Genomic DNA, 18,613 nt, shown 5'->3' with positions numbered 1-18,613 from the left:
TTGGGGGTTTTATAGATCAACTTTCCAAGGTCATTATTTATTTTTGCAGTTCAGTGCATAGCTTAATGTTGAGGTATTTAATATTCTTTTACCTTTTGTTTTAAGGTACTTAAAAAGTAGCATTGGTTCTTGTACCATTCATTGTTATGTTTGTCCTCATTAGTTGATTGTTGTGTGTTAAACAGACATCCCTGGAGCTTATTCTCCACACTCTGTGAATCCACTCATTAATCACCAGTCACCTTTGGAGATGGGAAAATTACTTACCTGTATTTCTTTTTCTCAGAAAGCGTGCTCTGGAATGGATTCACAAATGAGCTACCCTCCTTCCCTCAAAGAGTAAGGTTTCTGCTTTACAGGATTTTTTTCTTGGGTTATTTTTCCTCTCATCTTTTGAATTTGAAAAGAACTGAGGGAAGGCACCTGAAGAAACTACTGACATACTCACTAGGGGAGTTCCAAAGCTTGTGCTGTCCCTAGGGGCAGTGTCAATGGCTCTTAAAGCTAGAATGCTCATACTTGGAGTTGAAACAGGGGCTCAAAGAATCCATTTTCCCAGTGTACCTTCTGAAAGGATAAGTTTCAGGTAAGTAATTTTCTCTTACTATGTGATACGCTTTATTCATACTTACAAAAGTACAAAAGTCCAGTTCTCCAGGTACATGGGCAATTGTATTTGTTTACAGTGTAGATTCGTAACCTTTACTGAATGTCAGAAACACAAAAACTTATAAAAATAAAATAAATTTGCTCATGAGATAACATATAGTTATGATTTATTGTAAGTCAATAATACATTTTTAGTTAAAGGTATATTTATGATCATTTATTGTGCTTGTGCTATCATTTTCTTTATTGTTAAATAAAATTTTGAGACACTTTTAAAATAATAGAAACCAAAAAATGGTATTTTAAACTCAGTTTCTGAGTGGTGATTGACTAAAGTTGTGTGTGTGTATGCACACATACATAAATACACACATACATATAGGCTATGATGATGGCAACCATTTACTTCAAATTAGATGCCTTCTGTTTGTATATTGACCAGAATACATTCATTGTTCAAGTGATTTTTAAATATTTGTATAATTTTAAAAAAATTACCATGAGACAATTTGAGCTGTTACAACTAAAATATTTATTCAGTGTAGTAGCCATATGTAGTGTGGATTTAGCTACTTAATCGAAACATTCTTTAGAATCCTTCAAATATTTATAGTCAGTTTTTCAGTTATTAAATATGAGGTAGCTACTAAAGAGTAACAAAAAGTAGATAGCATTTATTCCCATTGGTTCTCTGTGCATTTTTGCATTTCATTAAATCCCATGCTGATCCAGTATTTTAAAGTATTTCAAACATTTCCTCTTTTTTTCCTTCAGAAGCAGTTTTTAAGTGAAAGTTACATAGAAAATGGCCTATATGAACAAGATAGCAATTTAAAGTATAGACTTTTCACTTACTATTAAGTCTGGTTTGACCAACTTCAGCCATTTGGAACAGCAACTCTTTACTTGGAATTAAGCAGAAAAGACTTTTGAGTAACAAATGACTATCATGAAGTATATGCATTTTTTCTCTGCACCTGGAAGTAGCAGTAGATTATGTCCCAGTCAGAAGGCTTACTGATAGTAGCCAAAACTAACAGCTATTTCCAGAAGCAGGGAAGAGAGAATGTATTAGTGTAAACCTAAAGCAGTTAAGGTTCAAAGAACTGAGGTGTATACTAACTTGGTTTCCTCCAAGAATGTTGTTCTTACTGTAGTGAGAGTGAGTCAGAATATTCTTGTCTAAGGTGTTCATTTGCTTCAGAAAGATTTTGGACAGCTTTGTCAAAATAACTTTGAAATAGAAGTAAAAATTTAGTATCAAATGAATTGAATCGATAAATTCTTATAAATGCACTTTAGATTTGGCATTGAGCAGCCTTCTCACAGCCACCTGGCAATGAGAAAAATAGTGTCAGGCTGGGTGTGGTGGCTCACGCCTGTAATCCCAGCACTTTGGGAGGCCAAGGCAGGTGGATCACTTGAGGTCAGGAGTTTGAGACCAGCCTGGCCAACATGGTGAAACCCTGTCTTTACTAAAGATACAAAAATTAGCTGGATGTGGTGGCACATGCCTATAGTCCCAGCTACTTGGGAGGCTGAGGCAGAAGAATCACTTGAACCCGGGAGGCAGAGGTTGCAGTGAGCCGAGGTTACGCCACTGCACTCCAGCCTGGGGAACAGGGTGAGACTCCATCTTTAAAAAAAAAAAAAAAAGAAAAAAAAGTGTCAATTATATAGTTATTAGGTATTTCTCATTGTTAGTTATGCCTGAAGTATTAATATATACATTCTTTACAGAAAAATAAAGCTGTACCTAACTCTAAATTTTGAAAGAAATGTTTAATGAATTATCAGTATAGAGGCATTGAATGATAAATTATCATTGTTTTAAGAATTTTTTTTTAGTTCAAAGACTATAGTTGATCTCATAGCTAAGGTAACATGCAGTAATCTTTATTGTTTTATTCAGGAAGCAGATATTATTTCAGACCCTATTGCCCAATTCTAGGATATCATCAGTTAAGTTGTAAGATGCAATATTGATTGAATAATGGCTCTTGGGAGAGAATAAGGACTGCCACATTGAGTAATTATATTACTGTATACGAAAAGTTAAAATGTGAACATTAAGGAAATATGACATATTTTAGAAAGATGACCATCAAAGGTGATCAGTATCAACAAATGAATGAAGTGTTTCAGTTCTGTGATGTGTAGTTTTTCAAAAAGGACATCAAAGAGGGTTTTATAATTTTACACTGCCCATCATTTTCGTAATTTTTTTAGTAAGATGAACAGAAAACTTAAAAATCTTAATTATCCAGCTAAAGAGTTCCATGTCTTCAGGTGTGAGGGTGGTAACTGGATATATCAATATTGCTCTAAACATGAAGCACAAGACATATGATGTGTGTACATGATTTGTATACTCTTAATTTGTTTAGAAATGCATTTTGGTTAATCTTTAACATTAAGGAAATACAAAAGTAATGACTTCTTAGAAAAAAGGCACTGCTGAAAGATAGATTTAGGTGTATCTGAAATACGTTGCAGTCAGTTGAGTAACACTCCATAATTAGTTAAGAAAATTTTTAACTTTTGATTTTCATGTAACTAGTAGGAAACAATTTATCTTCTGAGACTTTTGTTTCTGTCTTCTCTTTAAGCCTCTTTCATTTTACCCTCTCTGTTCTTTGGAGAATAGCCAAAACATTGAATGTTCTATGCTTTTACTCTTACTGACATTTTATGTCAGGGTAGGAATATTTATTATATTTATATTATATTTACCCTTTTGTGTATTCTGTTCACATTGCGTAAGGCACTTGTTTTGATCCTTTTCTAAGTAGTGCAAAAATGAGATATTTTTTAAAAAATTTACTTCATAAAAATCACATAAGTTACAGTATTTGTGACCTACATTTTTTTTTTCCCTGTAATAGAGATCAAACCTTTGTACAGCAAAAGCTAAGGCTTTTAGTGATTTGTTATACCAAGATAGTTTTCTTAAACCAAATTTTCTTCAGTAATATTCTTTGGGTTTAGACTGATAAAATGTTTAACAATGCTTCTAACTTTTAAGCTGTTTTGTTTCCTTAATCTTGTATTTCTGGTGATTTTAAGGTTTCTACAATTTGAAATAGTTCTTAACATCATAAAACATTGGTGATATCATTTCTTTATTACCTTCCCAAATATGCCTTTTATTTTTATGTATAAGGGCTCTTGGGAATGATTCTCTCAGAGGCTTAAGCTGTGCTTTGCCTTTCATGAGAACTGAAATTATTTGGTAAGCGCTTGCTTTCTTTTAGCTTCTAATTTTTCCCTATTTTATTTTGTACATGATATTTGTTTCAAGGTCAAAGGTTCCGTTACAGTTACTATGATGAATCCCAGGGGGAGATTTATAGATCCATTGAACATCTAGATAAAATGGTAAGTCTTTCAGGTGTGGGATTTTAATGCTCTAAGGCTTTTTCTTTAATTTCAGATTAGTAATTCAAGACTTAATATGTTGAAATAATATACTTTTTTCCCTATCTTTAAATGTACAAAATGCAATGTGTCATATAAATATTGACTATAAGAATAATCCCTATTCTAGTAGGAATTTCCATCATCATAATTTTGTTTGATTAATGAGAATATTTAAGAATAATATATACAGATTTAAAATACTTTTTAGAGAAGTACTTTAGCTTTAGGGACAATAGGATACTAATACCATCATTTACTGTTAAGCAGTAGTAACCATAGCAGATGATGGATACCTTGACTCCTATTTGTTTCATGACTACCTGAAATATTTCTTTTGATTCCTTCTTTTGACTCCTTCTGAACAGCATTGTTGTTTCTTAAAATTTATTAAATAACTTAGTATATTTTTAGTTTTGATAGCAGGCCAAATTACTGTTCTTAAGTGATGATGAAGATTTTATGAATTAGCTACTAAAAATCTGTATTCTATTGGAGGAAATATATGTAAACTTGAAGTAAATAACCTGAAAATTATAAAGGTTTGACTGAAAGTCTTTATTTTTTAAAATTATTGCCCTTTTACCTCTGGAAATAAAGATATCATAGCCTTATGATGATAGTATACAGGAATTCCAATGTACACAAAATGTAGCTAACTTAAATCTTGTCTGCCATGCTGAAGGGATTTATACATATACTTTATTTTAAATTTTAAAATTTCAGGCATTTTTTTTTGTGTGTGAATTTATTTTTATTATTTCCGTGGACCAGCAGTTTGACCTGACAGAGGCATGTTTATTTTGGAACTACTTTTTTTCTTCAGATTTTTAGAAGCTCTCAAAATGATCTCAAATTTAATGGAATTAATATTTTAAACATAATAAACTCACATCATTGACATATTTCTGTAAAATATCCTGTAAATTAGATTATTTATCTAATTTCATTTTTGTTTTGATTTGCATTTCCCGTTGATCTTAAGCATGCATATTAAGATATTTATATTTTCCTTTTTTTAAGAGACAGGGACTCACTCTATTACCGAGGCTGGAGTGCAGTGGCACATCATAGCTCCCTGCAACCTGGAATTTCTGGGCTTAAGCAATCCTCCTGCCATAGCCTCCTGAGTAGCTGGGACTATAGGCACATGCCACCATACCCAACTAATATTTATTTATTTAGAGACAAGGTCTCACTCTGTGGCCCAGGCTGGCGTGCAGTGGTGTGATTTGGCTCATTGTAGCCTCTACCTCCCAGTCTCAAGCAATTCTCCCACCTCAACCTCCCCAGTAGCTGGGGTGCCTACCAGGTGCCTACCACCAAGCCCGTCTGATTTTTGTATTTTTTGTAAAGATAGGGTTTCACCATGTTGCCCAGGCTGGTCTCAGACTCCTGAGCACAAGTGATCTGCCAGCCTCAGCCTCTCAAAAGTCCTGGGATTACAGGCATGTGACATCGCACCCAGCTTTTTTCTTTTCTTTTCTTTTGTTTTTTTTTTTTTTTTTTTGTAAAGACAAGTCTTGTTTTATTGCGCAGGCTGGTTTTGAACCCGTGGCTTCAAGTAACCCTCCTGCCTCCCAGAGTGCTGAGATTACAGGTGTGAGCTACCGCACTTGGCATGTATTAAGATTTGAACTTTATGACCTGGAGCCTTTAGGTATCTATTAAAAGAGCTATAAAAAAAGCATAAGAAAACAAAATTATTTTACAGATGCAAATAATTTGTTTTTTTTTCTCTTCGTTTGTCATTTTGCTCTTTTACAAATTCTTAGTGTATTATCTTGTTTTGGGCCATTTGGATTTGGATTTTTCTTTTTTTCCTTTTTTTTTTTTGTTTTTTTGTTTTTTTGGTCTTTTTTGTTTTTGTTTTTGAAGGCAAGCTCTAACTCTATCACCTAGGCTGGAGTGTAGTAGCACCATCATGGCTCACTGCTGCCTCAACCTTTCCGGCTCAGGCAGTCGAGCACAGATGCGTACCACCACACCTAGCTAATTTTTTTTTTGTAGTTTTTTGTAGAGACGAGGTTTCGCCATGTTGCCCAGACTGGTTGGAACTCCTGAGATCAAGTGATCCACCCTCCTTGGCCTCCCAAAGTGCTGAGATTACAGTCATGAGCCACTGCACCTGGCCTGGATTTTTCTTAAAAGGAATTTCAATTTGTTGTTCTAAACACAGAATTTTAAAATATAACTATATTCTTACCTAGCTTAGGAGTATAGTAAATGTTGATCCTACTGTCTTTTTTTCTTGACGTGCTATAGTAATCATAATATTTTTTCCCTTCCTTCCTTCCTTCCTTCCTTCCTTCCTTCCTTCCTTCCTTCCTTCCTTTTTCTTTTCTCTTCTCTTCTCTTCTCTTCTCTTCTCTTCTCTTTTCTTTTTTTCTTTTCTTTTCTTTTCGACAGTTTCTCTCTGTCACCCAGGCTGGAGTGCAGTGGCGCAATCACAGCTCACTGCAGCCTCAACCTGCTGGGTTTCAACAATCCTCCCACTTCAGCCAACCAAGTAGCTGGGACTGTAGACATGTACCACCATACCTGGCTAATTATTTTTAGTTTTAGTTTTAGTTTTTAGTGATGGGGTTTCGCCAAGTTGCCTAAGCTGATGATACTTATTTTAATTTTTTAAATAACACAAATAATTTTGGGATTTACTCATAAACAGTATTAAATATAGCAGAACAACTCTAACTTGCTCTCTATGACCGTTGACAGATTATTTTAATACTCTAGTTTTCATTTCCTTATCTGGAAGAAGGTAGACTTGGACTAGATGATCTCTAAATTGTCTTTAAATTCTATCAGCTTATAAGTCTTCAGTTTGTTCAAATCAGCTCTACCAATGTGTTAAACCTTATGCATATGTTTTAGTATAAGATTATTTGGTCTAAAGTAGATCAAATATTTTAGTAAGGAATCTGGATATGAATGTATAAATAGAATATGTCATGTAGTATATTTTATTAAAGCCAAATGTAATGAATGCAAAGTTCGTTACTTAGTGTGTTTATCATATGTAAACTTACCTTAGTTGCTACTTTAAATCCAATTATTGTCCAATACTTTTACCTTTAGAATTTTATTTGGATTTTAATGTATTGTCTTCTCTTTTGGCTTCTTGATGTTTTCATTTCAGTTGATTAACTCTCCTTTGACTTTTTATTCTGAGGTTTAGTTCTCAGTTGCCTCAGAAAACTTTTTCTGGCTTTGTCCGTATAGCAAATGATTAATGATTGTCAAAGCAAATGGTTAATGGGTATCTGCTATTTGTCTGGTACTCTGTGCAGTATTGAAGACATAAACAAGAGAAAACATAGTCCGTGACTTAATGGAAGTTAGAGTCCAGTGGTTGAACATACTTAGAACCAGCCATTACAGTATAGAAAGCTGAGAGACATTTAGGAGGTAGAATGAAAAGGACTTTAGGGATTAATTAGGTGTGTCATGTTAAGGGAGTGGTGGGATGTGGGATGATTTCTGGCTTCCGTGTGTACATAGATGTACACACTAATACAGGGAATATAAGAGGGACAGATTTAAAGAAAAAGATGAGTTCAGTTTTAGACATGGCTTTTGTGTTGTTTAGAACTGCACTTTTTGATACTGTAGCCACCAATTACATGTATTTATTGAGTATGTGAAGTGTGGTTATACAACTTGAGGTATGCTGTAAGTGTAAAATACACACTGGATTTTGAACATGTAGTATAAAAGGAACAAAAATATCTCAAAAATAATCTATCTTGATTATATTATAAAATGATACTGCCAGATTGTGTTTAATAAAATATCTTAAAATAAATTTTACCTGTTTTTTTTTAAATATGGATACAATAAATTTTAAAATTACATATATGGCCTGCATTATATTTTTATTGGACAGTACTGGTTTAGAACATGAAGGTAGGTCTGGATGGAGATAAACATTTTGAAATTATTGATGTATGAGGAGTGGATGGGAAGAAAGGATGTTAATGCCATTGTTCACAGAGTCAATCTCCAGAGAGAGTATAAGGAGTAGGAACAAAGGGGGAGTTAGATCAGATGGACATACCAGTATTAAGTGGAAGAGGAGATAAAGAAGAGTCAGTAGAATTCTGCTTAGAGAGAACTGAGAACGAGCAATATCACAGAGAGGATGAGCTTTATTTAGCAAAGAGGGAGGAAGACTATCAAATGCTGCACAGAGGTGAATTAAGAACCTTGCAAGAGCAGTTTCAGTGGAATCAGGTTAGAAGGTAAATTGGAATGAAGAGGCAAAAACCAAATGTGAAAAATTGTTCTCTACTAGTTTTGAGTATGACAGAAAGGAGCAGTGTTTAAATGTTAACTGATTTGGTAGGTGAGGAGATCCAGGGAAACACAGTCAAAGGAGGAGTTTTTAAAGATGGGAGCTGTGAGATTACTTCAGAATTTCCAGTAACATTAATTCCTAGTTTGAGGTCTTAGAGAGATTTGACTTACGATTATATCACCTGTATGATTCTCATTTCTCCCCAGTTTAACCTTTCTTGTCTTGTATTTTATTCCTTTAGGAAAGAATCTGTGGAGTGGCTGTATATATGTGAAATATAAATTATTAATGTTATGCATGTAAATTTTCCCGTCATTAAAATTACCTTTTTTTTGGTTAAGTAACCATACGGAAAATAATTTTGAAAGATACCTCAGTACTAAAAATTTTCAAAGTAAATAAAGTCTTCCTGGACATGGTCTTTAGCAAGTTTGTACTAAATTTTATCAAAAGTAATGCTTTTGCATCAAAATGTAAGAGTAACTCCTGCCAGAACCACATTTTCAAACACCCATACATAATTTCCACTTGGATGTCTTATAAACAGCTCATACTAAACACATTCCAGACAGAGTTCCTGATTCTCTTCCCACCAAGACCTGTTCTACTCATAGACTTTCTTAATTCAAATGATGGTGGTCCTGTCCTTCCACTTTCCTAACTGGTCTTCTTAGACCTACTCTTGTGTTCGTCAGTCTCAGGTAGCTTAAAGTAGGAACCAAAGCAATTATTTTAAAATCTAAATCAGATCATGTTACTCTTCTGCCCCGTATCTCCTGTAAAATTGCCCCCTTTCAGTCAGAATAAAAGCCAGTGTCTTTACAATGGGTAGGCAAAAAGGACCAACGTGACTTGCAGCCTCCAAATGTTAAGAGCCCTCCATCTTCTTCCTTTTACTCTTCTTTCACTCTACTGTGGACACACTGATCTCCTTACTGTGCCTTGATAATGTCAGGTATGTGCCTAGCTTAGGGCTTTTGCCTGTTTTGCACTTGACTGTCTCACTTACCTCAAGTCTGCTTAGCTTTCACCTTCTCAGTGGGGCCTTCTGACTACTCTATTTAATTTTGCATCCTACATCCTACCCTTGCAGCATTCTCAGTCCACTGTACCCTGTTCCACTTTTTCTTCTAAAAAACTAAATACTTAACTACATTTCTGTCAATCAGGATATTTGTTTTGTTCACTGATGTATACACAGTGCCTAGAATAGTGATTAGAATATAAGTAGGTGGTCAGTACATATTTTTCAAATGAATAAATTAATGGATATAATCTTCCTGTATGCAATTTGAAAACATGACTCTCCTAACTGTAACATGTAAAGGAAATAAAAGGAATTTATAATAAATATGTATTTAAGAATGTAAATGCCCAGGCACAACTAAATTAGAAGGTACAATGAAGTATTCAAATGTTTATGAATAGTATTATTAACGTAAAAACAGCTACAGATGCACACTTACACAGGTATGTGTTAGTGACTGAAATTACTAAGTGCAATTGCTAGTGACTTGATTTTCCAAAATGGTGAACAATTCTTAGTAAACTTGTAAACAAAAGAAGTACAGTCTTCCCCCACTTTGCATGATAGTTTTATTCCTGGGAAACTCATTGTGTATTAAAATCAATGCAAAACTTATTTCTGTTTGTATATAAAGTGGAATTAATGTATAGATAATTAAGGCTGTAGGTATTCTGTAGTTTTATGGATGGAGAACAGTCTTTGTGTATGAAACTGTCTTGTGTCAGCATCCCTGGAATCCCACTGAGTCCCAATAGCATCTTCAAATTATTGTGACAGCCAAAAAGCGTGCATCATTTTCCATTAGGCTCCTTGGATGAACAGCTGTTCATTGACCTTACCCTGCTGTATTTTTATTCTAGGTATTTATTACTGCATGACTTATTATTCATTTGTTGATTTGTCTTGGGGTTATCTCCCTCATTGGATTATATAAGCTTCATGAGAACAGGGGCTTTGTCCATTTTTCCATCGCAGGGCCTGTCAGTGGGCACACAATATATACATTTGTTGAATGAATGAGAATGGATGAGGAGGGTGGTGAGAAATGAAGCTTAAAGACTCTAGAACAGCTATCTTGAAGAATCTTAAATAGGGAAGTGATAAAGTTGGTTTTGTATTTGAATACATCATATGGCTGCAGTGTAGCAAATGGGTTGGAAGGAGGCTGGAGGAGATACATGTAGACCAGTTAGGTAGTCCAGATGAGAAACGATGGTAATTTAAGGTGGGATGATGGTGGTAGAAGAGAGGGACAGAAATGTATATATTCAGTGTATTTAGGAGACAAATTGATGATGGGACTTGGAGGTGGATTGAGCTTGCAGGGGTCAAGGAAATGTCAAGGATGACTCTTAAATTTTTGGCTATTCTGCTGGTTGGATGGTTACATTATTTATTTAGCCCGTAAGCACAGGAAGAAAGGACCAAAATTTTTTTTGGTGGGGCAGGAAGATCATAAATTCTGTTAGGGATATGTTATGTTTGCTATTGCCTTTAAGACATCTAAGTAGAGATGTCAATCAGGTCGACATTTGGATTTTCATTTTGCCAATTATTTTTGAGTACGTATACATCCTGAGGCGTTGGTGGAGGTACAGCAATAAGCAAACATGGTTCTTACTGTCATAAAACTTCTAATTGGAGGAGATACATGTTAATTTTAAAAGGTAAGGAAATATATTAATTAGTTTCAAGTAGTAATGTGTGCAGAAAATACCTAAAACCGTAAATGATGGTAAATGATTGGAGGGCTTGGATTGAGTGGTCTGAGAAAGACTGCCTTGAGGATGAAAATTAAAGTGAGTTCGGAATGATAAGAAAGAGCAAACCAAGTAAAGATCAGAGGGAAGAGCATTTTAGACCGGAGAAGTTGCCAGTGCAAAGACCTTAAGTTCAGAAAGAGGCTGGTGTGTTAGAAGAAAAGGAAAAAGCCAGTGTTGTGGGAGTATGGTGCATAAGAGTAAGAAGAGTGGTGTGTATAAAAGAGGCAGGGAGCTGATAGTATAGGGTAATAATTGAGGGTAAGAACTTCATATAAATACAATAGGAAGTGAGATGATATAATTTGCATTATTTTTAAGGTCACTCTGGTAGTTGTGTGGCAAATGGATTATACAGGAGGGTCAGAAGTAGCAACAATTGGGCTGGGGGTGGTGGCTCACGTCTGTAATCCCAGCAGTTTGGGAGGCTGAGGCGGGCGGATCAGTTGAGGCCAGGAGTTTGAGACCAGCCTAGCCAACATGACACAACCCCCTTTCTCCTAAAAATACAAAAATTAGCCAGGCATGGTGGTGCATGCCTATAGTCCCAGCTACTCGGGAGGCTGAGGCAGGAGAATCGCTTAAACCTAGTAGGTGGAGGTGAGGTTGGAGTGAGCCAAGATCGCATCACTGCACTCTGGTTCTGGGGCCTCTGTCTCAAAAAAAAAAAAAAAAAAAAAAAAAAAAAAAAAGTAGTAGCAACAATGGGCCATTGGCAGAAGTTCGAGAGAGAGATGATAGTAACTTGGACTGTGGTGATGTTGGTGGAGATAGAATGAAGTGGATGGAGTTCAGATCTTTTCAGAAGTAAGAGTCAAAAGGACTTTGCTAATGGGTTGACTGTTTTGGTTTGGAGCTCAGAGAAGGCTTTCAATCCGACTAGAGATGTAAGTTTGGGAGGTCTCAGTAGATCATTAAAGCCAGGACAGAGATGAGATTGCTTACTATAGTAATCATTAACCCTGTCATTGCAACAGAACTCAGTTGTGGAACTTTGTTGAAATTTGCTGAGACCCTGTCTCAAATATTGAAAAATTCTGAATAAATATTGAGTATTTGCTTCATATTAATATGCTTGAATTTAATATTTGATTTTGACATTTGGACTTGGAGTTTATTTCTGTGGTCCATTTGTTGAGATATTTTTATTTATATTTAGAATTTTTAAATGGCTCATAAGTGTTCTATTTTATTAGCATACTGTTGATTCAAATTCCAAGTCAATTCTGGGAGTTAGAATACATGGGTCAAAATAATAAGAATGGTTAGCTCTAGACGTAAACTTAGGTGTGTTTATATTACATGTATATATATGTACACTTGCTGTTAGGCAGACTTAAATAATGTATTGTCTTAATTGATTAATCAGATGGTGAATGTACTTTGGCGTATTTCTTTTCTAAGAGATTATTTTATATTACACATAATTTAATTTGTTTGAGAACCAGTATCTTAGTTTTCATATGTGATCTTTTCAGACAAAATGTACTTGGATGGTTCTCTGCATAAGCATTATAAAAATGTTAACAATTTTGAATTGCAGTAATAAGTATACATTTTGAAAGTTTGATAGAGTAAAAAGAAACTAAGTGTAAAATTTTAGATTACATCTGTTCAAAATTAGCATGTTAATTAAGTTTTGGTCCTTTTTAACTGAAAACTATTACCAAATATAGTTATTACAAGGCTACAAAATAAAACCATTTCTAAGTTGCAAAAGAAAAATAGCTATTCCTCTTATTGCACAGTGTTTATATATCTAGCACTTGAATATCTTAGAAATTAATTATGTGAAAAAACACAAAATATAGAATGAACTACCAAATGTAGTTGGGAAAAATTATGTAACTGTAGCATAGGATATCTAAACTCTGAAAGTCTTGTAATTTTTTTGGCTATAGACCAATTTCTTTGGTAATTAGTGCTTTGCAATGTCAATAATTACTGTGACTAAAGCAGAACCTATTTGGAGATAATGATCTTGTAAACTTTACTTACTTGAAATATTAGTCATAGTTATTCTATGAGATGGTCATAGGTTATCATTTTTATTATACTACTTTTTTGGGTGTAGACCAGTGTTTCATTATGGACGTTGGCAAATTATGATTCGGCAAGGATAATCTGAAAATGTCATTGTATTCATCTGTTATAACTTCTTTTTCTTTTAAATTTATCATTTACTTCATTTAATTTGAACATGAACTACTTTTCTTCCTTCCTACTATTTTAAAAGTGAAAATTGTTCCTTTGTCACCTCATACTTCTTTCTCTTGAACCTAAGCCAGTAGCTTCTTAGTAAGTTTTATAACATCGCTTGTAAGATAGCCATTTATTAGTACATTACTTAGCAGTGCTATTTTTAAGGTGAGCTTTTTCCATAAAACTTTCACTGTTAACGATTTTCTCTTGATGCCTCTTAAAGAAACTAGAATATTTCCTTTTCCTACCCCACGTCACTAAATGTGTACTTATCTGCAAATATAAATGTATATCCTTTAAACTATAAACCCACAATTTCTAATGATTTGATAATGTGCTGTTAATTATGTGGTTGGAATGATTCTAGTTTTTATTTCTTAAGTGCCTCTAAAAGTTTTGCTACTCCTTTGCATTTATTACTTTTGGGAGAGATTTACTTCTGGGTGATAATTTTTAGATTGTCATTTTATTAAATCTAGGCAAACTTTTTTAAAGAGGGAAGATAATTTGTTGTCTTATCAGAGTCCTGAATTTGAGCTTTGTCAGTTAATACTGCCTATTTAGTTTAGGGTTGCCACTTGGAATTTGACATCACAAACATTCACCGATTACTTGAAGAGTCAACACAGTGATAGATTGGTTCACTCCTTAAATTTAGGGAGTTCGCTTTCAATTTGTGGATTTCTTTCTGAAACTTAAATTCCTCAGAAACCTGTATCCTTAATGGATGGGCTTTTGGTGTTTATAATGTCTGCCTTATCTTAGAGCATCTTAGAGCTGAATGAATAGTATAGTGACCCATTTCACTCCTCCGCATTAGGTCAAGTTTATGTGAACAATCAAATTTTCACTATCCTAGGCCTTAGGAAGCTCTCGTTGCCTAGACTTTAGACTCACTGATCATATCTTCTACTATTTCAAGAAATAAAACAGTTAATTCAGCATAATTGGGGAAGGATATTCTTTTTCATCTTCTTGGACTTTTGCCACCAACATTGAACTAGCATTTCTGTCTTTTGGGAGTTTTCCTAATAGTAATCTCACAGCTGTTAACATAAAAACATAGGTATATCTAAAAGTGTATTCGCCAGTATTCTGTATTAGTTAATAATGTTCCATTTCTAAATTTTATCATTATTGCTTTTGTTTGCCTACTTCATGAATTTTTCAATTAGAGGTTCACCTATGAGAAAAGCCTTAGTTTTCCTCTCTGTCTTTCCTTATAAAGAGACATACCTCTTAAACCAACACTTGTGTCAGCTAATTAAGTATAATTGAATTAATTTTTGCACTAGTAGGTTTATAGCACACTTTAAATAATTAAAATTTTGCACATTTAATTTCTTAACTCCTATCATATCAATTTTTTATTTTCTCTCTTGTAATTTAATCAGTATATCTTCATTTTTAACTCTACTTACTAGTATCTTTTCTGCATTTAGTCTCCTGTTTTTCTATGTTAGGTTTTCTTGACCAGTTACTTTGAATTCTTTGTCTTCTGAAATGTGATCATTAGTTTTCTTCTGTTTAAATTCATATCAGTTAAATGTGATGTTTGTTCTGAATGTGCTTTGAGATTTTAATATTAAAATGTACATTAGAATCTCGGTGTCACATTATTTATTAATAAGTGATTTATATTTAAGGTAAGCTGTCCTGGATAGACTTCATTCCGGAGCATTAAAAGTTCACCTACAATATGTATGCAAGTTGTAGCTATGTAAGTGTTCAAAGAATTGTTAGTATGAGTCTTGTTATACTCTAATACATCAGAATAGTCAGTGAGAAAGAGTCTGCAATTAGAAATTTAGAACCAGGACTTTTGCCTGTTTTGGGCCTCTGTTCATTTAGCTCTAGGGGAGTTATATCTTGATCATCCATTATTTATGGAAGAGATTTATAATTCCATCTCTGCATTACTGCCATCCATTCTTGGGTTAGAAATGTACTGTAATGTTTTGGCATCAGAATTATGATATTATTTATATTACGTTTAACTTTGTGTATGTGTGTGTGTGTGTATGTGTATGTGTGTTTGTTTGTTTTTTGAGACAGAGTCTTGCTGTGTCCCCCAGGCTGGAGTGCAGTGGCACAATCTCGGGTCCCTGCAACCTCTGCTTCCCAGGTTCAAGCCATTGTCCTGTCTCAGACTCCCAAGTAGCTGGGATTATAGGCGTGTGCCACCACGACTGGCTAATTTTTGTATTTTTAGTGGAAATGGGGTTTCACCATGTTGGCCAGGCTGGTCTCAAACTCCTGAACTCAGGTGACCCACCCGCCTCAGCCTCCCAAAGTGCTGGGATTATAGGCATGAGCCACCTCATGCCTGGCCCATCTTAGGTTTAACTTTTAAGTTTGTATTTCTCTGAGCTTATATACCAAGTGTCAGTGGAGAGTGTTGACCTGGAAGCACCGTGGTTGGCAGGAAACAACCAACTTAGCGTTACAAACTGGTTGTGGACCAATCCGAGAGTGGCTAATTGATGTGCAAGCAATTCAAAGTTGATTGCACATGTATATGTCTATGTTTCAGAGATATATATATATATGGAATATTGATAATGTTTGTGAAGGAGTTGAATATTCTGAAGGAAAGTTTTTTTGTAGAATTAAATTTTGATGCTGCCACTATAAAATTTCTGTGTTACCCACTGATTATCATTTTCCAGATGACTTTTGGTTTTAACAGATGTTTATCTGATTACTCTTGGTGCTTTTACACTGTATATGTTTTTTTAAAATGTGAAATAAAAACAAAAACACAAAATAACCAGTTAAGTCCCTAAACCACCATTTAGGTTTCTCCCAGAGAGTATGAATCCAGTTTATTTAATAGAAAGTGTTTTAACTGAGTAAGAAAATAATACAATTGATGTGTGTATAATCAGCTAGAATCAATGATTTATTTCCCCGACTTGGTGAGTTAAAGTTGCTATATATTAATGAGTTGTAAATACATTATTTGAATGTATTTGGAGATTGTAGAATTTAGTATAAACTAATGTTCAAGTCATAGTGGTTGTTTTTACAATAGTCTGACAAATTTTATTCTGTATTAAGATGTTGAAAACAAGGCATTCTAGCTTAAAGAATAAAGAGATAAAAAGCTTTCCTTTATTGTTAATCTGGTTCATAAGAGATCTGTGTTGTAGGCTGGGTGCGGTGACTCATGCCTGTAATCCAAGCACTTTGGGAGGCCGAGGTGGGCAGATCCCTTGAGGTCAGGAGTTCAAGACCAGCCTGGCCAACATGGTGAAACCCGGCCTCTACTAAAAATACAAAAATTAGCTGGGTGTGGCGGTGTAATCCCAGCTACTTGGGAGGCTGAGGCAGGAAAATCACTTGAACCCAGGAGGCAGAGGTTGCAGTGAGCCGAGATCCTACCACTGCACTCCAGCCTGGGTGATAGAGCAAGACTCCAGCTCAAAAAAAAAAAAAAAAAAAGATCTGTGTTGCTTAAGCCTGCCTTTATTATGAGCTTTAAATTAATTTAAATATGTTAACTTTTTTCTTAATTTGTGGGGTTTTTTTTCCCTACAAACCCAGATTATTTAATGCTGGTGATTTAAAATACCTTACATGGTTGATATTTAAGTATATGTTGTGGCAACAGTTCAATTACAATTAACTCTTGATTTTTAATGCCAATAACAGGAAGAATATAACGGATACGGAGAAAATAGCCACAAAGTAAATTAAATTTTAGGTTTCATATACAAATTTTCACAGCAGATTTACTTTTGTGTTTTCTTTCTGTGGAAGAAAGATATTATGAAATGTTTGAGGATTGTCAGCTGAATGACAACTGATTAAAGTAGTATAGAAACATACCTGGGGTTTGGAGAAAATAAACTGGGGATTAAAAGTTTTCTGTTAGTAGAGAGTTGACTATAATGGTAATAGCTTTGGTGAATGAGTTTGATGTTTCACAAGGTTTATTTAATCTGTTTTCTTTGTGTCTCCCTAATTGAAGAATTATGTTTAAGTAACAGTTTTAAAATATAATTAGGAAATAATAAATATTGTCCTTTTTCTTTTATTTTTTTCTTCCTCTTTTTTTTCTTTTTTTTAGGGTATGAGTATTATAGAACAATTAGACCCTGTATCTTTTAGCAATTACTTGAAGAAATACCATAATACTATATGTGGAAGACATCCCATTGGGGTGTTATTAAATGTAAGTATCTTTAGGAAGCCTTGACTTTTAACATTTGGTCATATAATATTCCAAAATATCTCATTATCATTGTGATATAATGGCATCATTGGTTTTATGTGCCTATGGTCAAGTTTCTTTTTAGTATCTTTAATATAATTTGGAGTTCCATTGCTTTTGGTTACTTGAATAAAGTTATTTATCATTGGAATACAGTTCCATACTTTCTGTTAAATACAGAAAGTTATTTAGAATAGAGACCCACATTTTCTCTTGACTCTTAGTTCCAATATGCTCTTTATAAATACAAACCAACATGACCTTTTAAGAGATATATGGTCTTACTACTTTTTTGGTTTTATTTAGTGGTCTAGACTCTATAAAACATAAATGGAAGATTCTGCTCTTAAACTTAAGATGTTCATAATGTGATAAAGCAAGACAGATGATGTGTGTTTTCTCATTAAAACAAAACAACGCTTACTTCAGTTAAGTAATGATAAGAGTCAGAAATTTTGGTTAGCTGGATTTTAGAAAGAGAAATAGTGTTTTTTTTTTCTTCTAATTAGGAAAACTACTAATTTTCATTCAAGAAGAATGAAAATATGACATTCATTAAGAAAGAAGAAAGTGTATACTCAGGATTGGGAGAGGAAGTAACAATGGGCTCATTTGGAGAGGCAGGGAAATAATGGAGAAGATAATATAGTCCAGAATAGACTAAGGTAGGACCTTAAGTCCAGTATTATTTTAATGTGATTTGAAAGGTAATATATAGTGAGTTTTAGGAAGGGTTTTCTTCTAAACTTAAACTTTTCAAAGAAAAGCTTTTCAACTTAAACTAATTTTGAAATTGAAGCTAGAATAAACTGTACTAATTTCCTAAAATCTTAATTGAATCAAATAAAATTTTATTATAAAGTAAATGCTGAACCAATCTACAATTAAAGTAAAATCCTAGCATATACTTTTTAGATCTGGATTTTTTAATACATTTCAAATTAGTCAAAGTCAGATAAAGACCTCTGATGTCTTAGACAGAAGTGGCCAGGGGATTTGGTTTATACTCAGTGAAGAGAATATATTTACAAAGTTAAAAAGAGTTTTAAAAAATGGCCTTATTACAGGGAGAGGAGATAAATGAT

At 34.0% G+C, this 18,613-nt stretch overlaps 1 protein-coding gene across 1 annotated transcript in view; it reads left to right on the top strand.

Moving 5' to 3' along the window:
• Positions 1-18,183, top strand: part of LOC108516635 (protein MEMO1-like) — a 30,993-nt gene extending 12,810 nt beyond the window's left edge. The window contains exons 4-6 of the mRNA XM_017854220.1: positions 3,911-3,987; positions 17,385-17,489; positions 18,038-18,183. Of these exons, the coding sequence (XP_017709709.1) occupies positions 3,911-3,987; positions 17,385-17,489; positions 18,038-18,049 (194 nt within the window). The 3' untranslated portion in view covers positions 18,050-18,183. The remainder of the gene's footprint in view (positions 1-3,910; positions 3,988-17,384; positions 17,490-18,037) is intronic.
• Positions 18,184-18,613: the final 430 nt, after the last annotated feature.

Source organism: Rhinopithecus bieti, unplaced genomic scaffold (assembly GCF_001698545.2).
Source record: "Rhinopithecus bieti isolate Rb0 unplaced genomic scaffold, ASM169854v2 scaffold_37555, whole genome shotgun sequence".
Taxonomy (NCBI): Eukaryota; Metazoa; Chordata; class Mammalia; order Primates; family Cercopithecidae; genus Rhinopithecus; species Rhinopithecus bieti.
Note: the sequence above shows the minus strand (reverse complement) of the source record. Positions and strands in the feature narration are given on the sequence as shown.